At 38.8% G+C, this 21,864-nt stretch overlaps 1 protein-coding gene across 1 annotated transcript in view; it reads right to left on the minus strand.

Moving 5' to 3' along the window:
• Window positions 1-5,199: 5,199 nt before the first annotated feature.
• Window positions 5,200-21,864, minus strand: part of SEL1L3 (SEL1L family member 3) — a 36,550-nt gene continuing 19,885 nt past the window's right edge. The window contains exons 13-24 of the mRNA XM_030493275.1: window positions 21,651-21,791; window positions 20,513-20,575; window positions 18,110-18,286; window positions 16,381-16,508; window positions 15,680-15,763; window positions 13,484-13,574; window positions 13,299-13,383; window positions 11,299-11,408; window positions 9,915-10,042; window positions 7,992-8,094; window positions 7,825-7,897; window positions 5,200-6,497 (exon numbers count right to left, since the gene is read on the minus strand). Coding sequence (XP_030349135.1) covers window positions 6,331-6,497; window positions 7,825-7,897; window positions 7,992-8,094; window positions 9,915-10,042; window positions 11,299-11,408; window positions 13,299-13,383; window positions 13,484-13,574; window positions 15,680-15,763; window positions 16,381-16,508; window positions 18,110-18,286; window positions 20,513-20,575; window positions 21,651-21,791 — 1,350 coding nt within the window. The 3' untranslated portion in view covers window positions 5,200-6,330. The remainder of the gene's footprint in view (window positions 6,498-7,824; window positions 7,898-7,991; window positions 8,095-9,914; window positions 10,043-11,298; window positions 11,409-13,298; window positions 13,384-13,483; window positions 13,575-15,679; window positions 15,764-16,380; window positions 16,509-18,109; window positions 18,287-20,512; window positions 20,576-21,650; window positions 21,792-21,864) is intronic.

Here is a 21,864-nt window from a genome sequence, read left to right on the forward strand (position 1 = left end):
ATACCACTGCCAAATTGCTTCTGTCCCTGGCCCTAAGATGTCTCATTGCCCTTGCCGTGGTTATCTCTGCATGGCTGTCACTTCAGCCTCTCTCAGGACATCTACATAGAATCAACTAAGTTGGAAAAGACCTTTAAGATCAAGTCCAACCATTGCCCCAGGACTGCCAAGACCACCATTAAATCATGTCACTGAGGGCCTCATCTACACATTTTTTGAACGCTTCCAGGGATGGTGATTCCACCATTTCCCTGGAAGCCTGTTCCAATGCCCGATCACCCTTTCTGTGAAGAAATTTTTCATAATATCCAATCTAAACCTCACCTGGTGCAGCTTGAAGCTGTTACCTCTTGTCCTATCACTTACCCGGGAGAAGAGACCAGCCAACTCCTTGCTCCGTCCTCCTTTCATGTAGTTGTACAGAGTAATAAGGTCCCCCTTGAGCCTTCTTTACAGCCGATCAGTAAAGATTTAAAAATAGAGGAAAGATTTCTGTTCCTCCGCAACCTCTCATATTTGTTTAATGTAGAAAACTAGGCTACTTTCATTAGAGTAGATGTATCCGGGCTTCACCAGTTGGTATTGTAATTGACTGAATTGAAATGGTTAACTTTTTTCTGGACTCGCATACTGTGGGGGACTCAAATGAGAACAGAAGAGCTGTCCATCTGCAACTGTGAGCCTCTAAACCTTGTCAGCTGGGTAGGACAGCAGACAGAGTTAGTAGGGGACAAGGAGGCAGGGACAGCCTCCACTAAGCAACTCTACAGAGCAGAAGCGCAGAACTGCCTCAGTCTTCCTGGAGCATGAGTAGAGACTTTGATTTATCATTCCAGTCAGTCAATACTGGTGTGTTTGGAAAGGCTGTCCTGTGGTCTACAAACACCTGCTGAGCACACTGCTCTCAAGAAAGCAAGCCTTCAAAAAGGCTCTGACCATCTTTGCACTGCTGGATGGCACATACTGATAAACAGGCCAGTGAAATCAGAGGCATTAATCTTACAGTAGTTGCTTGGAGGTGGAATGGAGTTCCACAGCCTGTAAGAGAGGCCAGTAGTCTCAGCTCATCTGCACAATTAATCTAAACAAGGTCTGAAGGATATGCTTGAGCACTGGGTGATTATCTCAGCTTCTGGTGGTGTGCTTCCTGTCCTAACTTGAGTAGAATCCTCTTAGACAACAGCTGGGCACCATCTGGGGGTTTTATGGACCAGGACTGGTCCAAATAAGTAGTACATGAGGCAACCGGGTTCCCAGGAAGAGTTTAACTACTCACAGCCAGATAGCAGAGCTTGGCCTTCATTAATTTATTAATACAAATCTAGCCAGCGAGATTTGCTTCTAACTTGCACAATTAAAGATACTGCTTGTGTAAATCCATGACTTGGGCCATGCCACTAATGAACAGATAGAAAATGCTGTGCACATATCTCAGTTCCTGCTTTGGCGGACTGTCATAAAAGAGTGCTAGGCTCTGCTAATGGACTTGTGCTTTCTCCTGTTCACCTGACAGAACTGATAAGAGCAAATAGCAATGCTGAGTGTTAGGAGCTATCTAGACAGCTTATGAGTGATTAAGGAGATGTCAATGTGGACAAATGAAGGAGAACAACAGCAACTGGAAAACACGAACCAGGGAGGGAAGCAAGGTCAAGGAGTACGTTAGCAGAGAGGAAAGATCACCAAACACAGAGTTATAAATGAACCTGTTGCAGCCAGTTTTCTTCTAAGGGGTCATTAGGATGCCCAAAGGTAGATGGGTATCTGATAGCACTTACCGAACAACCAAGTCCTTTAAGCCAATGGGCACATAGCACTGGTGCAATTTAAGTTCAGAACCTCAATGCTTCAGAATATCTAATCTACTGCAGATGGTTGAGGTTTTTGTTTGGTGTTTTTTGGTGGGTTTTCTTTGGTGTTTCTTTCAAGCACATCCAATGCTTGCTGTAACAGAAGCATGTACTGCAATTATGCAAGTGATCATTTCCATTTTGGTTACTCATTATTCCTGATCTTTTCCAGTTTTGATGCTCGCTTATCCGTATGTGCCAGCTTTTAACACAGATACCTTCTACTTAGGCACAGACTCACCATTACTTTTACTGTAAATAAATTATTTGGCCTTCTGGCATTGGAATCAGGTGTTTTCATAAACATCCAAGCTCTGATGCGTTTCCAGCACATCTATATCCCAGTAGTTGCTTTTTCTTCATTTACAATGTTCTGTTGGTTATTCAGGAATTGCTCCCGTCACCTAGAGCTCACATGACAGCACAGGAAATTGCTCCATGCCCAGACTCCCCTTGTCCTTCCTTACGCTTGGCCTTCTTTTAAGAAAATTCCAGCTCTTTCTTTCAATTTTGTTCTCTTTGTACATTCCAGTCTTTTGATGCACTTGGTGCATTTAAGGGAGGGAGGAGAGGGCGTGTGGGTGGAATTCCTCAGCCAAAGCTTATTTTACCTGTTTTGTACCTTTTGTACCTTTGTGCTTCATTTCATCTAGGGTAAGGGTCAACTGTCAACTAGTGTTAAATGTCAGAGTCCATCAGTCAATGGGGACAGTTTACACAGACTAGAACCTGCTATAAAACAAATCTCTTCACAGATAATCCATGTTTGCCACATGCTTTTAAAGACCATCTATGCTTTCCCAGTAGCTCAAATGGGCATACAGAAGTCCCAACAGAGGGTATGCTTATATGATCAGTATGCCAGGACTAATTTCCATGTATTTGCTCCTTTATCACTGAATAAAATTTCTATGGCAAGGTATTAATACATAACTTTAAGCATGCACTCATGCTGGTATATTGGGATGTAAAGTTATGTCACTATGTGGACTGGAAAGCAGCACTGGACAGTGGTCACAAAGTCACCCATGTAAGGATGCCCACATTCTGGTCTGTCCTACTGCTACCCTGCTATGGAATTCAAAGCTGAACAAACTTTTTGGCATAGTTGCAAATTCTGTGAAACTGGTTTGAATTGCCTACTGCATAACCTTAAAGTCATTAACCACCCAGGACTACTCAACACTGCCTTTCTTTAAGCTTACCTTCACCTACCTCCCCTTCCCAATCTGTGGCTGGTATGTAATTCTCACTCAGTACATACACTACACTGTATGTAATAACTTCTCTCCCTTGTCACTTCCAGTAACACATATTCGCTTACTTAGTTGGTGTTAACAACTAGGATGCCAGACAGGGACTCTTCATCAGGGACTGTAGTGATAGGACAAGGGATAATGGGTTCAAACTTTAACAGGGGAAGGTCAGGTTAGATATAAGGAAGAAGTTCTTTACAGTGAGGGTGGTGAGGCAGTGGAACAGGTTGCCCAGAGAAGAGGTGAATGCTCCATCCCTGGCAGTGTTCAAGGCCAGGTTGGACAGAGCGTTGGGCGACATGGTCTAGGGTGAGGCGTCCCTGCCCGTGGCAGGGGGCTGGAACTAGATGATCTTAAGGTCCTTTCCAACCCTAACCATTCTATAATTCTAATTTTAGACAATTGGGTGCTTATTGTGTAAATAACCACTCTGAAATTCTTTGTTGTCTCTAATTTATTTGCTGAAGATGATTCTGGGCTGAACCAAGTGCGAAAGAGAAAAATGGCCATCACTTACACTGCCTTAAGCACTACCTGTGTTGTTCAGACAGCTGGGCTTCTATGAAATGTGTATAAACAAGCAGCATTTTAGCTCTCTACGTGTGATTTATTATTTCCTCACTCCCACCCTGACCCCTCAGCATGGACTGCAGAAACTATGTGCTTCAGTGGCCTTGTTTCAATTTACAAAAATAATGATTGATAATCTTCCTCTCTTCCCCATTCTCCCCTCCTTATTTTTCCTTCTTTGTGGATGTAGTGGAACTATGTAGCTGCTTTGCTTAACTAACCATCCTCTTTCTCTCTGGGAACTGTTTGCTTCTCTAGGCTGTCAAATAATAGCCCTCTAGATCTTGAAAGAAGTGAAGGATAATAATGTAACTATTATTACGTCAGCCTTAACTATTGCCAGTTTACTGTGAAGAGTTGCTTATCTTAACATACTTTAAGTATACTTCGGCAGAACTTCTGATGTAATGGATAACAATAAACAAAGACCTAACTATTAACTGCTGGCATCAAGAAATGCATTGCAGCTTCAGTAATTGTCTTCTGAAATACAGATGTGAAATCATGTTTCTGCAAACCTCCTCAAATTAGTTAATTACTAAAGTTGAGAACATGGGCTTACTTTGGAGAGGAAAATGCAGTCAGCCTGACTGTTAACACTTAACTTTGACCTGCATGTGCACAACCTAAACCACTGCTGCTTTATGATTTCAACACATGGGTTGTGATCATACCACCACTGACAAACTCCCATGGGATTAATACTTAACCAGAAGCCTCAATTTTGCTATCTACATACAACATATGTAGTAAAATAAAATACATCTTGCACATGTGACTTACTACAAGCAATATTTGCCATATGAATGTCCAAAGTTTCTTGTGACCATCTAAGTGCTAGGTACCTTACATCATGCTGATGCTGTGACAACTGTCTACTTGCCTGCAAAGGCTACACTTAACTTTCTGCAAAATATTTGGACTTGCCATCCAAACCTGCCTATTTTCATACAAATGCACAGTTGTCTTTTATCAGGTGAAAAAAGTATGAAATACCCATACATTTGCATTAAGGAATTTTGAATCAAGTTCAGCTGCACAAGGTTTTGCAACTTAAAACAGACTCAAAAATGATGGTGACTCATTTGCAGCAGATACCAAAAGCACAGCATATAACCTCTGAAAGCCAACAACCATTTAGTATGTAAAAGTGAAGCTCCTTTGTAACACTTCCAAATAATCAGTTATACATAAAAAGAACACACCTGAATCTCCACTTTTCTGGAAGTGAAACATATCTTGATGTGTGTGTGTGTATATGCATATATTAATCTCTTGTGCTGTTTAGAGGCTTTTTCCTTTTAATCCATTCCTTTCTTATGGAAAACTCCTATGTCGTGCTTGAATACCAACAAAAACTCTTCCAGGTCTGTAAGAATGCTGTATTCTTCAAAAAAGCATGAGTTGATTGTCCCATATGAAGCCAAGAAAACAGACACCTAAATACTGTTCTTGAGAATTTGCAACAGCAAGATGCTATCTCATCTGACAGGTGCTTTAAAAAAAATCCTCCATATACAAGCTGAATTAGAAAAATATTTTTATTTACAAGAGTAAATAATGTAGTGCAAGGAGAGTGGATTTAACCCTCAATAATGCATAGATTGGTGCAATTTAAAACCTGTGATCTACATCATTTTGCAGAGGTGCAGGGACACCCACTTTAAAAGTCAGACCTTTTCCTACAGCCACTTAATAGACCATTTTAAACCAGACAGAAGGCATTTGCACTCTGTATTTGTTACCCACATATCCCATCTAAAATTTATCAAATAAACTGTCACTTAAATAGATGTCTTTGAAAGCTACTGCAGAACATGAAATAAATCCTTGCCAATGTCATCTATGGAAGAACCCAAAAATAAATTGTTCACTCACTTTGTGAGGTGTCTCCTGTTCACACTTAAATATTCCTTCATTTATTCATCAGGGAAGTTACTTTATCTGATCAGTGGCTTTTGGAAGGGCCACAAAGAGTTTGTTTTGTTGTCCAGGGAACTGCTGAAACTTGTGACACTTTGCCCAAGGGTCAGCCAGCAAAAATCCTGTGTTATGATCATATTGCACATCTCCCTGGTTTTCTTTCAAAATAAAACGTTTTTCCCATCTAAGAGTTGAGATGGAATATAAAATGCCAAACCCCTAATTGTTATCATTGCATGTACCAAAGTCTTGGTTGGTTTGCCATGGCACTTCGAAAGTGTTGATGGCTGGGTTTCACTTTTATGTAATTTTCATGCTTCCAACTTGGAAAACTCTTTAACTTCACTAATAAAATATGCTCAAATGCAGTAAAGCCAATTTCATAAGACATTAGATATGTGAGTAAAAATTCTTCATCATCAAAACTGCTGGGAGGTTTGCTTGTTCTTTGATTAGGCAAAGACTTTGCATGTTTTCTTCAAGTCCTTCAACGAATTACAGTATGATCATGTATTGGGTACAGTGAAATAATCTGCGTTATCTGTTTGGAGTGTTAAATTATAGGGATGGCTTTCCTCTACAGTGGAGAAATCATATCTGTATTTCCCCGTAATTTTAGCTGTTGGACTGCGTTATTAATGCCACTAATAGGGTTGGTTGTCAGTTTTTAGATTTGCAGTTGTTCATATCCCATCTTCCCAATGGGACACCAACCTTAAGAAAACTACACTTCAGCTTGTAACAAGAGGATTTTGAGGGTTTGACTCCTGCTGTGCTAAATCATTTGAAAATGCAGATTCATCTCGCTGTATGAGTCTGGTAGCATCCTCATTGCTACTCCCTGAGGAAGAAGGTTGATCTGATGATGGTTCTGCTCTTGCTCCAGGAGAATTATGGGCTTTGGAAAAACATCAAAATAAATTATTAAAAAAGACACCACTGCATCTAGGAAGTATAAATATTTAAATATTATGTGTATATAAAAATCATATATACGGATAACACACAAAGGTTAGGAAATACTGAAAGAAGAATAACTAACTTTAACTGCACACTTTGTATATCTGTAGTATGATACCCAACTTCCATAAATTATAGCTGGTAAGAAAAGAAAGCAGGGTTTCATAATTAGTCAACATTATTCACAGCTACATATCTTACATGCTATCTTGGAATTACAGAATTAAAATAATCTTTTTATATTTAATGTTTTTTTGTTTTGGGGGTTATTTTAAATACTATTCCCTACAGGTGTAGGTTGTCAAAGTGGAAAGTAACTTTTTCTGTATTTTATTACAGAAATATGTCAGAAAGTAGTAGTTTCTGAATAACATTAAGCTGTCTACTGGACCTAAGAAAATGTATTTAGTGGAAGAAATTATTTTCATCACTGGAAATATTCTTTTCACAACTTCCCCATCAACGTCCTGTCTTGCAATCTGAAGTGAAACACTTGGTTGAAGCTGGCAGTGCTTTTTAAATGACAACTCATTATTTTTGCATGGGATGGTGAAGGATTTCTTCCCCTTTCCTGAGCAATGTAGTTTTGTCTCTCCTTCAATATGGTGAAAAAAGGATATCTCCTTCAATATGGTGAAAAAAAATAATTGAGAGTTTTAATAGACTAAAGTCTGGCATTCGGTTTTCTGTCCTTTAATATTCTCTGTCCCATCAGAAAAAACAGCATACAGCAAAACTTTCTATTTTAGGACAGGAGGAGTCTGCAAGTGCTGACTGAATGTATTTACTGATTCTGTTACTGATCTGAAGAGGCTGAACTGCCTCCTCCTAAGTTACTCCAATTTACCAGCTTTCTGTACCTCACCTTTTCTCCCACCTTGTATCTGAATGGATCCAGTTATACAAAATAGGGAACACAGCCTCATTGCATATTGCAGAGACTGTATATGGAATTGGTCATATAATTAACGATACTGCATGCTGGGAGATGGGAAATAATTTCTTATTTACAGTCATAATCTCCTGCAGTTACGCTTTTATCAAGTTTCCTTTATCAAGGGACATTCTCCAGAAAGCAACAGCTCTAAACCTGTGCCTTGCTTCATCCACCCCTTTTCAATGATCAAAAGATGATTTGTGTGCCAAAAGTTGCTGTTCAGAGGTACCTCTACCCAATCTGGGGACTCCTACTTTTATTTTTGAAGATTTTACTGAAATAAAAAGATCACTCCTCTTTCTTCAGTTTTACTGTGACAAATACTTACCAGATAAAGATTGAAAATACTGCACTGCAAATGCAACCAGAATTGATAAAAGAAAGGTTCCCATGAAGTAGATCTGTGACAGTAAGATTAAAAACATAATTACAGCAGTGCAAAGCCAAGGTACTGCTCCGACTGAACTTTGCATGCACCAAAGGAGCAATACATACCAAAGTAGATTGTAAAATATTGTTCCAGAAAACTCTCATGTAAAAATAAAGCAGTGCTAATGAGCATGGACTAATTGATTCTTGGTTACTATTATTCCAGCACCTACAAGAAGAAGATTGAAAGAACTAATTAGTCGTCTACCATTTTGTGGCACTGGAAATCCTCAGCGGGTTTGCAGCAAACCTCAGTAACCCAGAAAAACAACCAGATATTACCATCACTATCTCACAGTGAAGTGAAAAATCATAGATATGCCAGATCAACCTCATTAAGCACGGAATACCTTATCCTAGTAGCGTATTTTTTATTTTCTTACTAGTCAGCAATGGGTCTAAGCATCCAGACTACTCTTGTCAAGCAGTCACAGTGCAAGGCCATACCCAAGATTCTTGCTTCTTGCTTCTAACTTCTACTTGCTTCTAACTATTGTGAGTCAACAGCAGTAGGACCTGACTCAGGATTAGATGTACAAAATTTAGTTGCCTATGCAGGATGCTGGTGCCTAAACCCCCTTTAGAGACAATGGAGTGCCACACAATGCAGTCAGAGCTCAGAGTGCTTTAGCTGGCCAGCTACAAGGTATCCATTGTGGGGTGAGCTGAGTGAGCAGCTTTCTCAGTTCTATCCATTAGGACTTCACCTACTAAGGGTGTTTAGACAGCTAAATCACAGGACCTATTTTAAGCTACAATTGAATCTTTCTACCAAGCTGAGGAGGGAGGGGTGAGGTGTGTGTATATAGACACTAAATTTTTTAATATTAAATTTTATATAGAAAATACATATCAAATTTATATAAATATATATAATTTTTATATAAAATTCTGTGTGACTTTTTTTTTTTTTTTTTTTTTAAAAAGTATGTGTCCTTCTGGACAAAAGTGTATGATGATGGGAAAACCCTGCAGCACTGTCCACTCTGGAATTACTCTCATTGCAAAGCAGATGGATTCAGACCAAGTGAAGGCAGAATTCAGGCTCAAGTTTAAAATCCCAGATGGACCAGCTAGTCCAGAAGCCCTAATTATCTGACTAGTAATTTCATGTGGAGTGGAAGTAATTTAGGGTACAAGTTCAGGTTAACTGCAGTGAAGAATAATTTCAGTGGGTTGTTGGTGAATTGACAAATGAGGTTTTGATGTTGATATCTTCTCCAGTTTTTTGGGGATCACACAACACTCAGTAGCAAAACTGAGAAAATACCACTCAAAAAACCATTTTTGGTTCACAGCTTCATCTTTAGCTTCTCCTTCTTTAAATATCTGAAAGGCAGTTCCATGAATCTACCAAGTATTGTGTAAGCTTCCCATTCACACTTTGCTTTCCAACACATGCTGCTCTACCCAGGTAAACGAAACCTAAATTCTGTACTGGAACCAGAAGTCTCTAGGTGGTTTGTGCATGAACAGTGCTGGCACAGGCAGTTCAGGCAGCAGACTGAGAACCTTCTCCCCTATCTAATATTCTGTGCCACATCATCTGTGCAGGCTGGAATGTCTTTGCAGAATAAATATGAAGGACTGCTGTTATCCCAGTTACGTACTTTTAAGTTCTGTATTAAATTATGCTCTATTTAGCATTACAAGATTGTTTTGGACTGTATATAAATTGTCAGTGCTTAACTTAGGAACTTAAATATATTAATTATATATGTAATATTATATATTAAGTACATTGGAAAAGACATCCTGGATCATTAAATCCAGTCCCTGCTATTTCAGGTAACCACATATAATCAGGTCTCTTTAACAGGCATAAACTGAAATATTTAGGTAATTTAAACATTTCAAGCATGTTGACCTTAACCTGTCTCAAATCATAAAGTGAACAAAGTTAATAATTACAGGAGCTGCTGTTCTCCATAGTAAATGCTACTTGCATGGAAAAACAGAAGATGCTGATTAAAGGGAAAAAAGACTCACCTGTAATAAAGTTCCTGAAGAAGTGACATACTACTAGAATGCAATGCCTCATCAATTTCCAAGTGATCCAGAATGTAGGATGGTATGGAGTTGCCCTCTTCTATGACAAGGGCCAAATTAAAGAAACCCTAACAATAAAAAAGCATACACACTTCGTAACCATCAAATTTTCATAGATATATTTAAGGCATCAAGTACCTAAATAGTTATAACTGTCTTCTATAAATTAATTTAGTTTAATGTGATCTTCACTGAGTAATTATGAAAGCCTTCTCTCCTAACCATAACCCAGGCAAATACTGAAAATGCAAAATAATTAGCATTCATTTGTTGTGATGCTGTTTTCTTAGAAACCATTTGGAAAAAGATCTGAGCTTTCTTATTTTAACTGTTCTTTAAACACAGCCACCATATCAAACTAATCTTTCATCTACTAGGGAAATACAGACTGAAAGTAGAAATGGACTCCTGTTTCATTCCTCTCTACCTAGCTCTATAGATCAACAGCAATCTGAATAGTGAAATTGAGAGCAGAAATTTCCTCCAGACAATCTAAGTCCTTAATCTTAGAGTTTTGCTTGTTTGAACAAGTCTTAGGCACCTCTATGTCTCTTTAGAACCATGAAGGTGAATACATGAGGTGTATTACAAGATTCCTCACCACTTTAGGTTTCATACTTTAAAAGTCCAGGCACCTATTCTTTCCTTTGCAAGTTTAGCAGTAATGTTTTGCCACAGTATCCTCAAAACAGAACCCAACTATGCTACCTCTGATAAATTCACATACAAGATACTGTCTGAGGACATTACACAGGGACAGGGAGAACAGAATATTGCACTCAGGACACTTCAGGAAGATCTGAGGGCAGGAAATTCAGAGTTGAAACACTGCATGTCTTTGGTAACATGCTATAGTGTATCTTTGAATTTTAAAGCATTTTAAGATGAAGCTTATGTTGGTGGAGTGAACAAAATTCATCCTAGGATTCACACAGTATACCAAAGGAAATGGGCCAGTCTTCTTGTTTCATCCTAAAATAGCAGAGGATAGGACTGGAATATGACTCAGCAGTCTATTAATTGTTCCTCTTTGCAGTAGCAAAAATACCAAGGTCACAACAGAATCAATTATGCCAAGGTAAGATAGCACTCAGCTGGGCCATCAACTTAGCTTTCAAACCTGCCAAATTCTAGGGCTGTCCATCTATGCTAGGTTTACCTTCTGTTATCATGAAACAGCAACTATTGACTCACATAGAATTCTGAAGTAACTATAACTTACCCTAGCAGGTTTCGTCAGTGCAGACGTAGCCAAGCAGAATAAGTAGTCTCAGATTGTTCTAAGTTCTGATGTGTTATAAACACATTATGACTGCAGGCCTACCTGTGAATCTCCCTCTAATGCAGCTTGTGCATACATCCGCATTGCGAGCTCAAGGTCTTTAGACCGGTTCTGGTAACCGTAGTAGTAGAAATCACCCATCTTCAAATAAGCTGTCAAAGAAATGAGTAGCAGATCATTGAGAGTATTTGTGGAAGTAGAATTAACCAACTATTAATGTGATCAAAAAGGTAATAGTAATTCTACTCTTTAGCTGTCTCTGTGGCTACTTTACATCAGCCTGCCCACTGAAAATATTTATCCTGGATGAAACTTCTCATGGTTTCTCTTTAAGGAATGAATGATACTGTATTCTTACAAAAACTGAGACTTAGAGACTTTATACTACATTCCTTCTTTACTTGCTGAATCTGTCTTTGGGCAACCTGTAGCCTTATTATTCAGGTTAGCCCTACTAACTTGACGAGACTCAAAAACATGCTGTCTGAGTGTTCTGTACCTGTCACTATGGTGGCTGAACCCATCCCCAAAGTTATGGAACTTTGCTAATGATAATTTTGTTAGTTTCAAATCCAACCCAACTCAGGACAACAGTAGGTATAGAATTATCCTGGTCTAGAAGGAAGCAGTGCCCAGCAACTATTTTACAAACATCTTTCTGTGATATTGCACAGTAATTAAAAGCTCCAACAGGGTGGGTATTGACCCAGACAAGAGAAAGCACGACATTGTACTAATCTATGCTGAAGGGTTTAAAAACTCCCATGACTGTGTCTACACTTATCTGACCTAAGAATTCCCCAAATGGTTTGAATCATTTCTACACCTTGCCTTGTGTGCCTACAGGAGCTACTTGGAAATCCCACCTGTTTTTACAGTGGACTATAGCAGAGCTCTTCCAGGAAGCAAGTTGGTCACTGATCCAACAACAGAGGCAGAAAGACTACATGGATGGGCTGGCACAAAGGCAGAGTGGAAGGCCATGAACACTGTAGTGAATCATCAAGAAGAGAGTTCTCCTCCACTGTACCAACCGCATCATTCCAGCCCTGGAGAGCTGCACTGATAATGTAGGCCTGGAAATCAATCCTGCCAGGGCTAGACTCTCCATCCCAGGCCCTGCACTGGTGATTTGATCCTCCACTACTGCAGGGAGGAGTCAGAGATAAAATTCTCCTTATGTTACTCACGAGGAAGACATAAAGTAATAAAATTCTTCCCCTGTTGAACCCAGCAAGTCTTCTCTCCTTTACTTGAACGGAATCAGTCTCACCCAATGAGTCTGACCTTCAGAAGCTTCTCTAATATTGTACCATTGAATCTGCCAAAGGGTCAACCAAAGTGCACCTTGCCAAGGCATCTACAAACTCCTCACAAGAGCTAACAGAGTTTGCCAGCTCCTGTGGTTTCAGGCCATACCAATGTGATATTCAGTTTCTGCACTGCTGTGTACTTAAATTAGTAGCCTGTATTATTTTTACACTCTACTTTTCACATGCTTTTTACAAAACAGAGAATCCTTCAGTTCCCCAAAGCAAGCTGTGCCAATGTTGATAAACTCTGTACCTTGGCAGAAAAACTCATAATAAATTAGATAAGGGATACTTTAGCCTTCATTAGTTTCTCATGACTCAATTATGATATGGAAGTATATTTGCTTTTGGATTTTGGCTTTGATGATAAACTAAACAGCATGAGCTCATAAAGTCTACTCCTTTTTGGTTTTTTTTTCTCTTAAACCTTGAGTCAATTGCTCAGGCTCGTAAATATCCAGCCCCTTCTCAGGGCTTAGCTTTTTATTATGTCATTTTATTAATATTTTATTAATTTTATGCCATAAAAAGGAAATTCTTAGAAAAATTGTGCTGAAATCCAACACTTCGAATACCTTTTTCCCCTGATATTCCTATCAAAACACTAAAAAGGAAATGTATGATAAGCAGAAATTACTTGTCCCTTAACTTGCTCACTCACACAGAAGTTGTAACAAACAAACAAAAAAGAAGTAAAATTAAAATTCAGAAAGAATTCCTTATACATACCAAATGATGGTGCATTGACTTGAGAAACAGAGAAATTATAGTATCTCCAAACACAATCAGTTGCTAGGTATTTCCTTGCTAGGTCCTGGAAAGAAAATAATTGATCCATTCATATCACAGACAAGAGATTAGGATCACATTATCATTAACAAGTGTTCCTTTTAGTTGTGAATACATTTACTTACTGGTCTTTCTTCACAGATGTGTGCTAAATTGGACTGTGACACTTCAATCCCAGTTTCAGCTGCTAAAATGTAATGCAACAAAGCTTCATGCCTAACGTTAGATAAAATAAATTAGTGAAAAACCTAACAAAAATAACATCTATTTTACTTAAAGTTAAAACCCCCCCCCACAATAAATCGATAAAATCGCCTAACAGCAAAATTTTGGTACGAGGTTTCAAAAAGCAAGAGGCCGTGAAGCCCATGCAACAGCTACACCTACTGGCAATGCTTGGTGTAACAAACCACGCTGGATCACAAGGATTTGCAGGTTTCTCTCTTGCATTGACGCTAGACTGGCTCCAGTGGGCATTGATGATAAAGCTGATTTGACATTAAGGCCAATTACCTATTTAAATATTTCAGATAAAATATTCTTAAAGGACTCGTACCTCCTCCACTTAAAAAAATACATAATTAACTTAGCTGTGTGTATATATATCTGTCAATCACTCATCCGAGTACTTTGGTATTCTTTACCCTTTTATTTCTGTGACTGTAAAGCAAGTAATAAAAGCTAATTTTGCATTTGCAGTATAGCAATTCATTATTGTGGTACAGTGGTACAGCACTGCTTGTGTGTGCTCCAGAGGAGAGCATCTCTTTCACGTTCTCTGTCCCTCATCTACTCACTATTATGAATAAATATTCAAAATTACAAGGAAGTCTTTAAAATTACAAGATGAAAAAAAACCACTTGGTGAACTTTTTTCTTACTAAAACTTCCTATTAAAGGGTCATGCTTTGAGTGATTCTCTCCACAAACAGGAAGCAAATATGGTTAAAAACACATTTGACTTCAAGAGTAGGTGCTTAAGCAAAGAAACTTCAAATGAAATTGCAAAAGCAGTTACCTTTGCAGAATTAGCAGGAGTAAACTCCTGCTGCCCAGCTGCTTCTGCAAGATTACAATTTATTCCTTGTACTTGCCATGTACACTGGCAACACAGAACAAATTCAGGATATCTAAGCTGGGAAGTTAGTTCTTCTGATCCTTAAGTCTCAAATGGCAATTCAGAAAAAAACTCCTCATTTAAGGCCTTTAAATCAGACATTGAGAATGACAACAAGATGTCTAACAGGTGTGTAGAATACGTGGGCTGCTGACACCAACAACCAAGGAACATATTGTTTGGTCTGCTTGGCAGTGTGACAATTTACATCGATGCAAGATACATGAAGAAATACTCAGGACCAAAGTTTTCAACATGAACGTACTCCTCAAACCAGAGATGACTAGCACCAGTATCTGTAAGTAAGTACTCATACACTCCTGGTCACTGGCATCTTGAGACTCCAGCAGATTTTTCCTGCTAGCTGTTGGGACCAGCTGGTTCTGGGATCTTAATGCTCTGTCACGTGCACAGGACTTTGATGGGGCTGTATGCAGAGTACACAGGCTCATACATCAGAACATGCTACAAAAGTATTAACCAAGAGTTGTTCAGTTTTGAAAAGTGAGGTCAAGTCTCAGTTACTCCAGAACAATGCACTGACAGTTTCTTGTAGACCTCATAAGCCTGAAGCACTAAGTATGTACTAGCAGGGGAAGGCTGCAGGACTAAAGAAGTTGTTGTCTTAATCATGTATGACAGTCTAATGCCTGTGTATACAGTATTTGATGCTCATGCCGACAGGTCACTGCAAAAATGGAGCATTAACCTGGAGGCTACTTTGAAACCTCTTGGTTGGCTCACTGGATATTGCAGCCCCCTATTATACTTTACAGAAAAGACAGTATTACCCATATACAAAAAAAGAACAAACACAAACCAGCAGCCTGAGTTTTCATGACATGGTATTAGACAGAAGAGAGAAAGCAAAATATGTTTTTTGGAACAGAGGGAATATTAAAAGCAAAAGGCGCTTCCCTGGCTAATCTGGTGCACGTTACATGCTACAATACTATGGGATGAAAATCACAGGCAGCAGATACACTATTTCCCTCTACAAACTCCCTCTTTTTCACTTGAGTCTGTCAGAACTGTTGAATTATGCTCTGGGTCACTCTTCCTTCCTTTTATTTTAATGAGTGTTTTGCTACTGATTTCAGTGGTGCTGCTATTTGTGGATTTTTTGAGATAATGGCCCAATGTTAATTATTTTATCATGCTATAAAGTGAAAATAGAAAATGAACTTGAAGAGAACAAACATACCATGAAAGTTCCAGATAAGCATTGAGAGCTTTTCTGATGACATGACCTAAGTAGCCATTCTTCTCTGCAATGTGTTTTGCCCAGCTGTAGAAAAGAACAAACAATAAAAAATGAACAGCTGTGCTCAAGTAATGTTATTCCAACTCACACTGACTCAATGAACACAAAAGGATACGGGATCACCTTCTGACTTCTTCCATAAGACAAACTATGGGATTTCACAATAATTGCTCCATCAATCTTGCAACTGTTGACTGAATGAGAACATTTTGTCCATTCATCTCCATAAGGATATCAGAGACATGAGACATCCTATGTTTTTGTTTTTTTTTTAAGACCTAAGTTAGTAAGTGATATAACTAACTATCTGCCTTTTTCTTGATGCAAAATGCCAGTTCTACGACATCATGAGTCTGGCATTTCTTGAAAATCAAATAAGCGTGGCTTTGTTAGATACAACCTCTCAGAGCTGTTCTGGAAAAAGATAGTGCTAGAACTACTTAGCATCTCTCAAAATCTACTGGTGATTTAAATAATACACATATTCATGTGGATCAAACTTTACTGCTAAAGAACCTTTTGTTGAGGAGGTAATCATCCTGGAGTACAAGCTATTTAGACTATGGACTTAAAAATCACCAATAACCAAAATAATCCCACCAGAAATACATTCTCCCTTAACAAATGGTTTCATTCCTTACATTACAGCTTTTTCTGGATCTCTAGGAAAGTCTTCCATATTTCCTGTGATGTAATAGAGAGAGCATCGTAAAGTCCCTTCTATATGTCCTCCTTGAGCAGCTTTATAGAAATAGTGTGCAGCAACTGTCTGTGAAGAAACAAGACACAATTAGCAACTCTGCACTATTAATGTTTATTGAGTTTCATTTCTTGGGACTCATTTCATTAAATGAATTACAAGAGGCAATTGGCTAATGAGGGCAAGCCAGTTTAACTACTTTTAACATACTTAGATGAAATGAATTCCTTTTTTCTAACTTTTTAACAGTTGAGGCTCAAGAAAGGTTTTTAAAAACATAAATTCTAGTAATATATGGAATATCAAATAAAAAGTGCCTAAATGCGTAAGTAACACCTGGTAGCATACAAGGCTTGTGTGCACTGACAAAAGTAAAATTATTCACTAGTACGGAGGTTAATAAGGGATCCTGAAGAGCAGGACTTCATCCCTAAGTGAAGGCTGGGGAGCAGCAGCAATGCTCAGTATGTCCAGCAGTGCACAACCACAGTGCTCAAGCCTCTGAAACTGGTTCATAGAAGATAACACAGGCTGATCAGGCAGGGCCAGAGCTGCAGAAGAGGGCAGGCTGTGCTACTCTCCATCTTTTACCCTCAGAAATAGCAATCTGTAATACAAACCAAAGCAGCACACAGCCTTAAACAATTTATTTCAGGAAATTTTTAACCATTGATATATGTTTTTTGTGAGTGAGCATGGACTTCAGAGTATCCACCACAGCCATAACTATGTACTTCTCCTTGCTCATGGCTTTGGTGAATAAAGAAACCAGGGCACTTTTAGGTGTACTCTTACAATCAGCAACTCTGAAATGGGTATTTTTGTCCCTGGGGAAGGAAAATGTGTTTGCCAAATGCACATGCTGGCAAGCACTGCTGCTGTTGGCAGGCAGCAGAAATGCTCAGTCTGGAGTATATCCAGATCTCAGAAATCACAGGCCACACTGGAAACATCTTTTAGCTCCAAGCACAAGGTCTCCTTGCATCTATTACAGCCTACCTCATTATGTTTGTGCTGTTGGTTGCAAACTACCTAGTTAGTTAAAAGAAATATAACCTAAGTAGACCTTTCCTATTAGAGGAAAATTAATTTTGCACATGAGTGAGAAAAATTAATAAATGGGCTGTGTCACAGAACAACAAACCAGAATACTGCAGTCTCCCAGGACAGTACTAGTTACATCTGCAAATCTGGCTTGAAGGACTTTCACTGCAGTTCTGAGGTTCACAGAAGCAATTTGAATGTAGCATAGCTGTTCACAAGTTCAGGGACAAGGTTCTGCTGCTTTCATCTATTGTGAAAAGTGACTTTTCCCTATACACTTTCCAATCTAAAACTGAGAGAACCCGAAAGGATCACACAATGTGAGAGCACGCACTACCTGGGTGCTGTCACTGGAAGGAGGAAAGCAGAAGCAGTCCCTGCAGTTAAACCTGCACCTGCTTTGTTTCTAAATTAAGGAACACAAACACACACATAAGTATGACCAAGATACTTGTGTAATGTCTCTCCCTAAGCAATCTGACTGAATTCCCCAGTAACACCCTTGTTTGTGATAAAAGGTATCAAAATCCATCTCAGAGTGAACACAGCAGTCTCAAGAACAAAGCAAAAAAAAAATCTAAACTGGGTCCTAATGTAAGAAATGATACTATTAAATATTTACTCACCTGATTTCTACCAGGTACTCCAGGGTAAATCCCATCTAAATAAAGGACTCCAAGGTTGTATGATGCATCTGGATTTCCCAACTCTTCAGCAACTAACCAGTGTTCAGCTGCTTTTCTGTAGTCTCTTTTAAAATTGTGGTAATACCATCCCAATCCATTCACTGCCTGGGGCAAGCCCTTAGGGAAGGAGAAGAGTGGTCTCAGGTCACATATTTGATTCTGCTTTGGGTCACTTTGCAACTCTAACCTGCTGCTCAAAACTTTGGGTGCTCTTGTGACCTTGCCTAGATTCTAGACGGCTGGCACAAGGATCCAGCCAAAATTACACTGATCTGGGACTAAGGGATATAAAGGTTAGCTGGCTTTTTTTCACATTATTCTTCCTTGTGACCTCATAGTAAGCGCAAGGATTAAGACTCCAGTGTTGTCTCATTCTACAGTCTCAGCTCTGTCTGAATTCAGATTTGTATTTGTTGACAAGAAAGAAAGAATTTTTCACCTGTTTTCTCTACAAACCCAAAACAGGACATATATTCTTGTGAACTCACAGAACCTGGCTGACAGGATTAGCAATCAAAAAAACCCTTCTTTTAAACTTTTAACTTTTTTAAATTTCTAAGAAAATATTTCCGTAAGAATGACTAGGAACCAATGAACACAGAACCTTGTGATGCTGTTTTCAAAATATATTTGACCGACATCATCCAGGTCTGCTTAAGATAGTGTTACATGCTATCATTAAGTTGCATCTTTGCACCAATAACTATGGATCAAGATGAGAAAGTCCTCCTGGGACAGATTTTATTTTGGTTGCAATGAGTCACCGTTTCCTTGCATAAACTGGTGGGTCATATGATGGCTGTAAGTCTGCCAGCAGTTCAAATTACTCTCTACCAATAATCCCAAATTACTCTCTACCAATAATCCCAAACATGCTATCCCAAACATGCTATTTTATAATCTATGTTTAATAACAACCAAGAACCAGAACAGTGACATAAGGTAAAAACTACATAAAAAAATCTCAGTGCACAAATGCAAGTTATTTGCTTGCTACTGCTGGCTTCTACACTACAGTCTCCTTCTGTAACCTCTATAGAAAGAACTGTATATTACTGGCACTTTACAAAGGCCCTCTGGAAATTTATTCCTTTCAGATTTAAACCGTGTTACTAACTTACCCATTAAAATGCAAAAGCAGTTAAACTTTTCAATAATTATGATGTTATTTTTGCATAGAAAATTTGCACCAGAGCATAAAAACCCAACTAACAGGGTTCAAGGAGAGCAAGGAAATTGTTGTCTCTAGGATGCTTCCTGGAATCTGTTCCTCAGATCCTGAGACAAGGGAATTTTGATCACACTGTGAAAGTCAATCAATTTACTCAAGCCTTTCCCAAACAGGCAGTAGAACAGGTAGTCTCTCCAGTTTCAAAGGAATGATAGAACAAGCATGATGGTGGTCAGCAATGAAGCCCTATTGTCATTGTCAGTAATTTCACTAGTTCTGGTTCTAAGAGCTAGGAAGGTATTCAAGGTCTAGATGCTCTTACATTTTTATACTAAGGACCAGATCATGGCCTGGGTAATCTGACTGTACTAGATCATTAAACAGATTGAGGCTCCTCTCCTCTGTGGTGCCCCTGCTATAGAAAAAACAAGCAGCTTTGAGACGTCCAGGTCTTCTACCTGAAGTAGGGAAGAGCTGGTCAGAGAGAGCACATACAGTCTTTTTCCAGTCACCAGCATTCCCCGGAGGGGTTCTAACTCTAAGCAGAGAGAACTAGCCATAAACCACCACAGCTCCAGGGTGGTGGGACAGGAAACCACCATTCTACTGCATTCAGCTCTTGTGCTGCAGGAATGCATCATCACTCAGTGCAGACTGTGCAAGCACAATCCAGACCTCAGTCTTCAGTCCTTTTCATCCACTTTATGACTTAAAGACACTCTGTTATTATAGCAAAGCCTGCTGGCATGGATATTCAAAGACAGCAGTTATCTCTACCTGACTCTGGAGAGATCACCATGTCAAAATTCCAAGTCCTGGTAGGCATCCCTGTGAAAAACATACCTAGTACAGTCTGGAAGAAAATGCTTGGGAACATGAGGCAAAACCATACTCCTGGATCAACTATTCACTCTGTAAGTCACTTAAATATAATGTTCAAAAAGATGTAAGCAGAGAGAATTCTTTTCCTTCCATGGAAATTTTGGCTGATTTTGAGTGGTCTAGTCTCCTAACTTGGGGAAATAAGGCTTTCATCATTCACGGTGAAGACACTGTGAGAAACAACCATGTTTACACAAAATTATGGCAACAGGCATTTTATATAAATCAGAGTTCATTATTAGTAGCACCTGGTATAGGACTTTTACAATAAAATATTGATTACATTTTACCTTGGCTGCTGCCTTCTTCATTAATTCCAAAGCAAGTTTTGTATTCTTTTTCACACCTTGGCCCTAGGAAATGGATATGTGGAACAATTTACAAATAAAGAAAATTTACAGAAATTTACAAATACAGAATATGGGCTAGTGAAAATTCACATATACACATTGAAAACGCATTTTAAAATTGATACTGCTGTTTCCTAGGTATTATTCAGAATCTCAGTGATTCGGTCTAGGAAAAATTATTTCATCAGTTGATTCAAGTGATTTTCATGGGTAAATAATATCACAGCTCTTTCATTTTCAGCAACTAAAAAAGAATGATTAGCATTCCAAGGTGCATTGATTGTTCACAATTTGGCAATGAGTAAGAGCTCTCATCTTTCCTGAAAAAGGATGCCAGAGTGTCTCCAGAGGAAATACACAGATGTCATGCTGATGATACCCATAAAAATTAATTCCAGACATGAGTCAAACAGACTATGAGAGCTCAGAATTAACACGAGCAAAACTTAAGCAAGCATTTGGAAGAGAACAGCCCTCTACAGCCAAAAGAATGAGACAAAGACCTAATGGTTCTTCACTATTATCTCTAACCTCTAGTACTGTTGAGTGTGTTATGGGTAATGCTGCTTAGCTGATTCAACTTATCTGGCTCAGGTGGAGTTATGCCTGAGTTTAGCCTCTGCTGTCTACTGCTTCTAGCAGGGAAAAACTAACTGCACGCAGACACTATTTAATTCCTACTCAAAAAGCTTAAAAAACCCAAATGTCCTACTAAAGGCCATTCTGAGAAAGGATCAAACTTTCACCTACATCTCTACCCCAAGGTCTATGCCCACTACCAGGTTAGAATTTCGAGGTGACAATCCACTAGGAAAAATTAGGATCCACAATTTAGGTGGTATTTTGATCCTGAATCTGGGTAGGAACAAAGTGATTAAACTGCTTCTAACTTGCTTTTTTAAAAAACGTCGTGCATATAAGATAAAAATCAATACTAGTTTCATAACCATTGATTGATTTTCAGAGCAAATCTAAAAGCATTAGTATACACTCTCACAGTGAGTCATTGCAGGTAACTTACAAACATCCATCTCATAGGAATGATTTTTTTAAAGCAGAACTATGAAACATGACTTACCTTAAATAACACAATGGCATAATCATATATTAACACTGGATCTTCTGTTTCTATTGCACCCTTTGCATACCACTCTATTGCAGCTTCAGGATTCTTTGCCACTCCTTGCTGGCCCCAAAACAGCATCTGAGCCAATCGTTGCTAGAAGAAAACAACATAAACTCTTATGTCATAAATGCTAGTATGGAATTGTAGGAGCAGACTTGTAAAATCC

Source organism: Strigops habroptila, chromosome 7 (genome assembly GCF_004027225.2).
Source record: "Strigops habroptila isolate Jane chromosome 7, bStrHab1.2.pri, whole genome shotgun sequence".
NCBI classification, from domain to species: Eukaryota; Metazoa; Chordata; class Aves; order Psittaciformes; family Psittacidae; genus Strigops; species Strigops habroptila.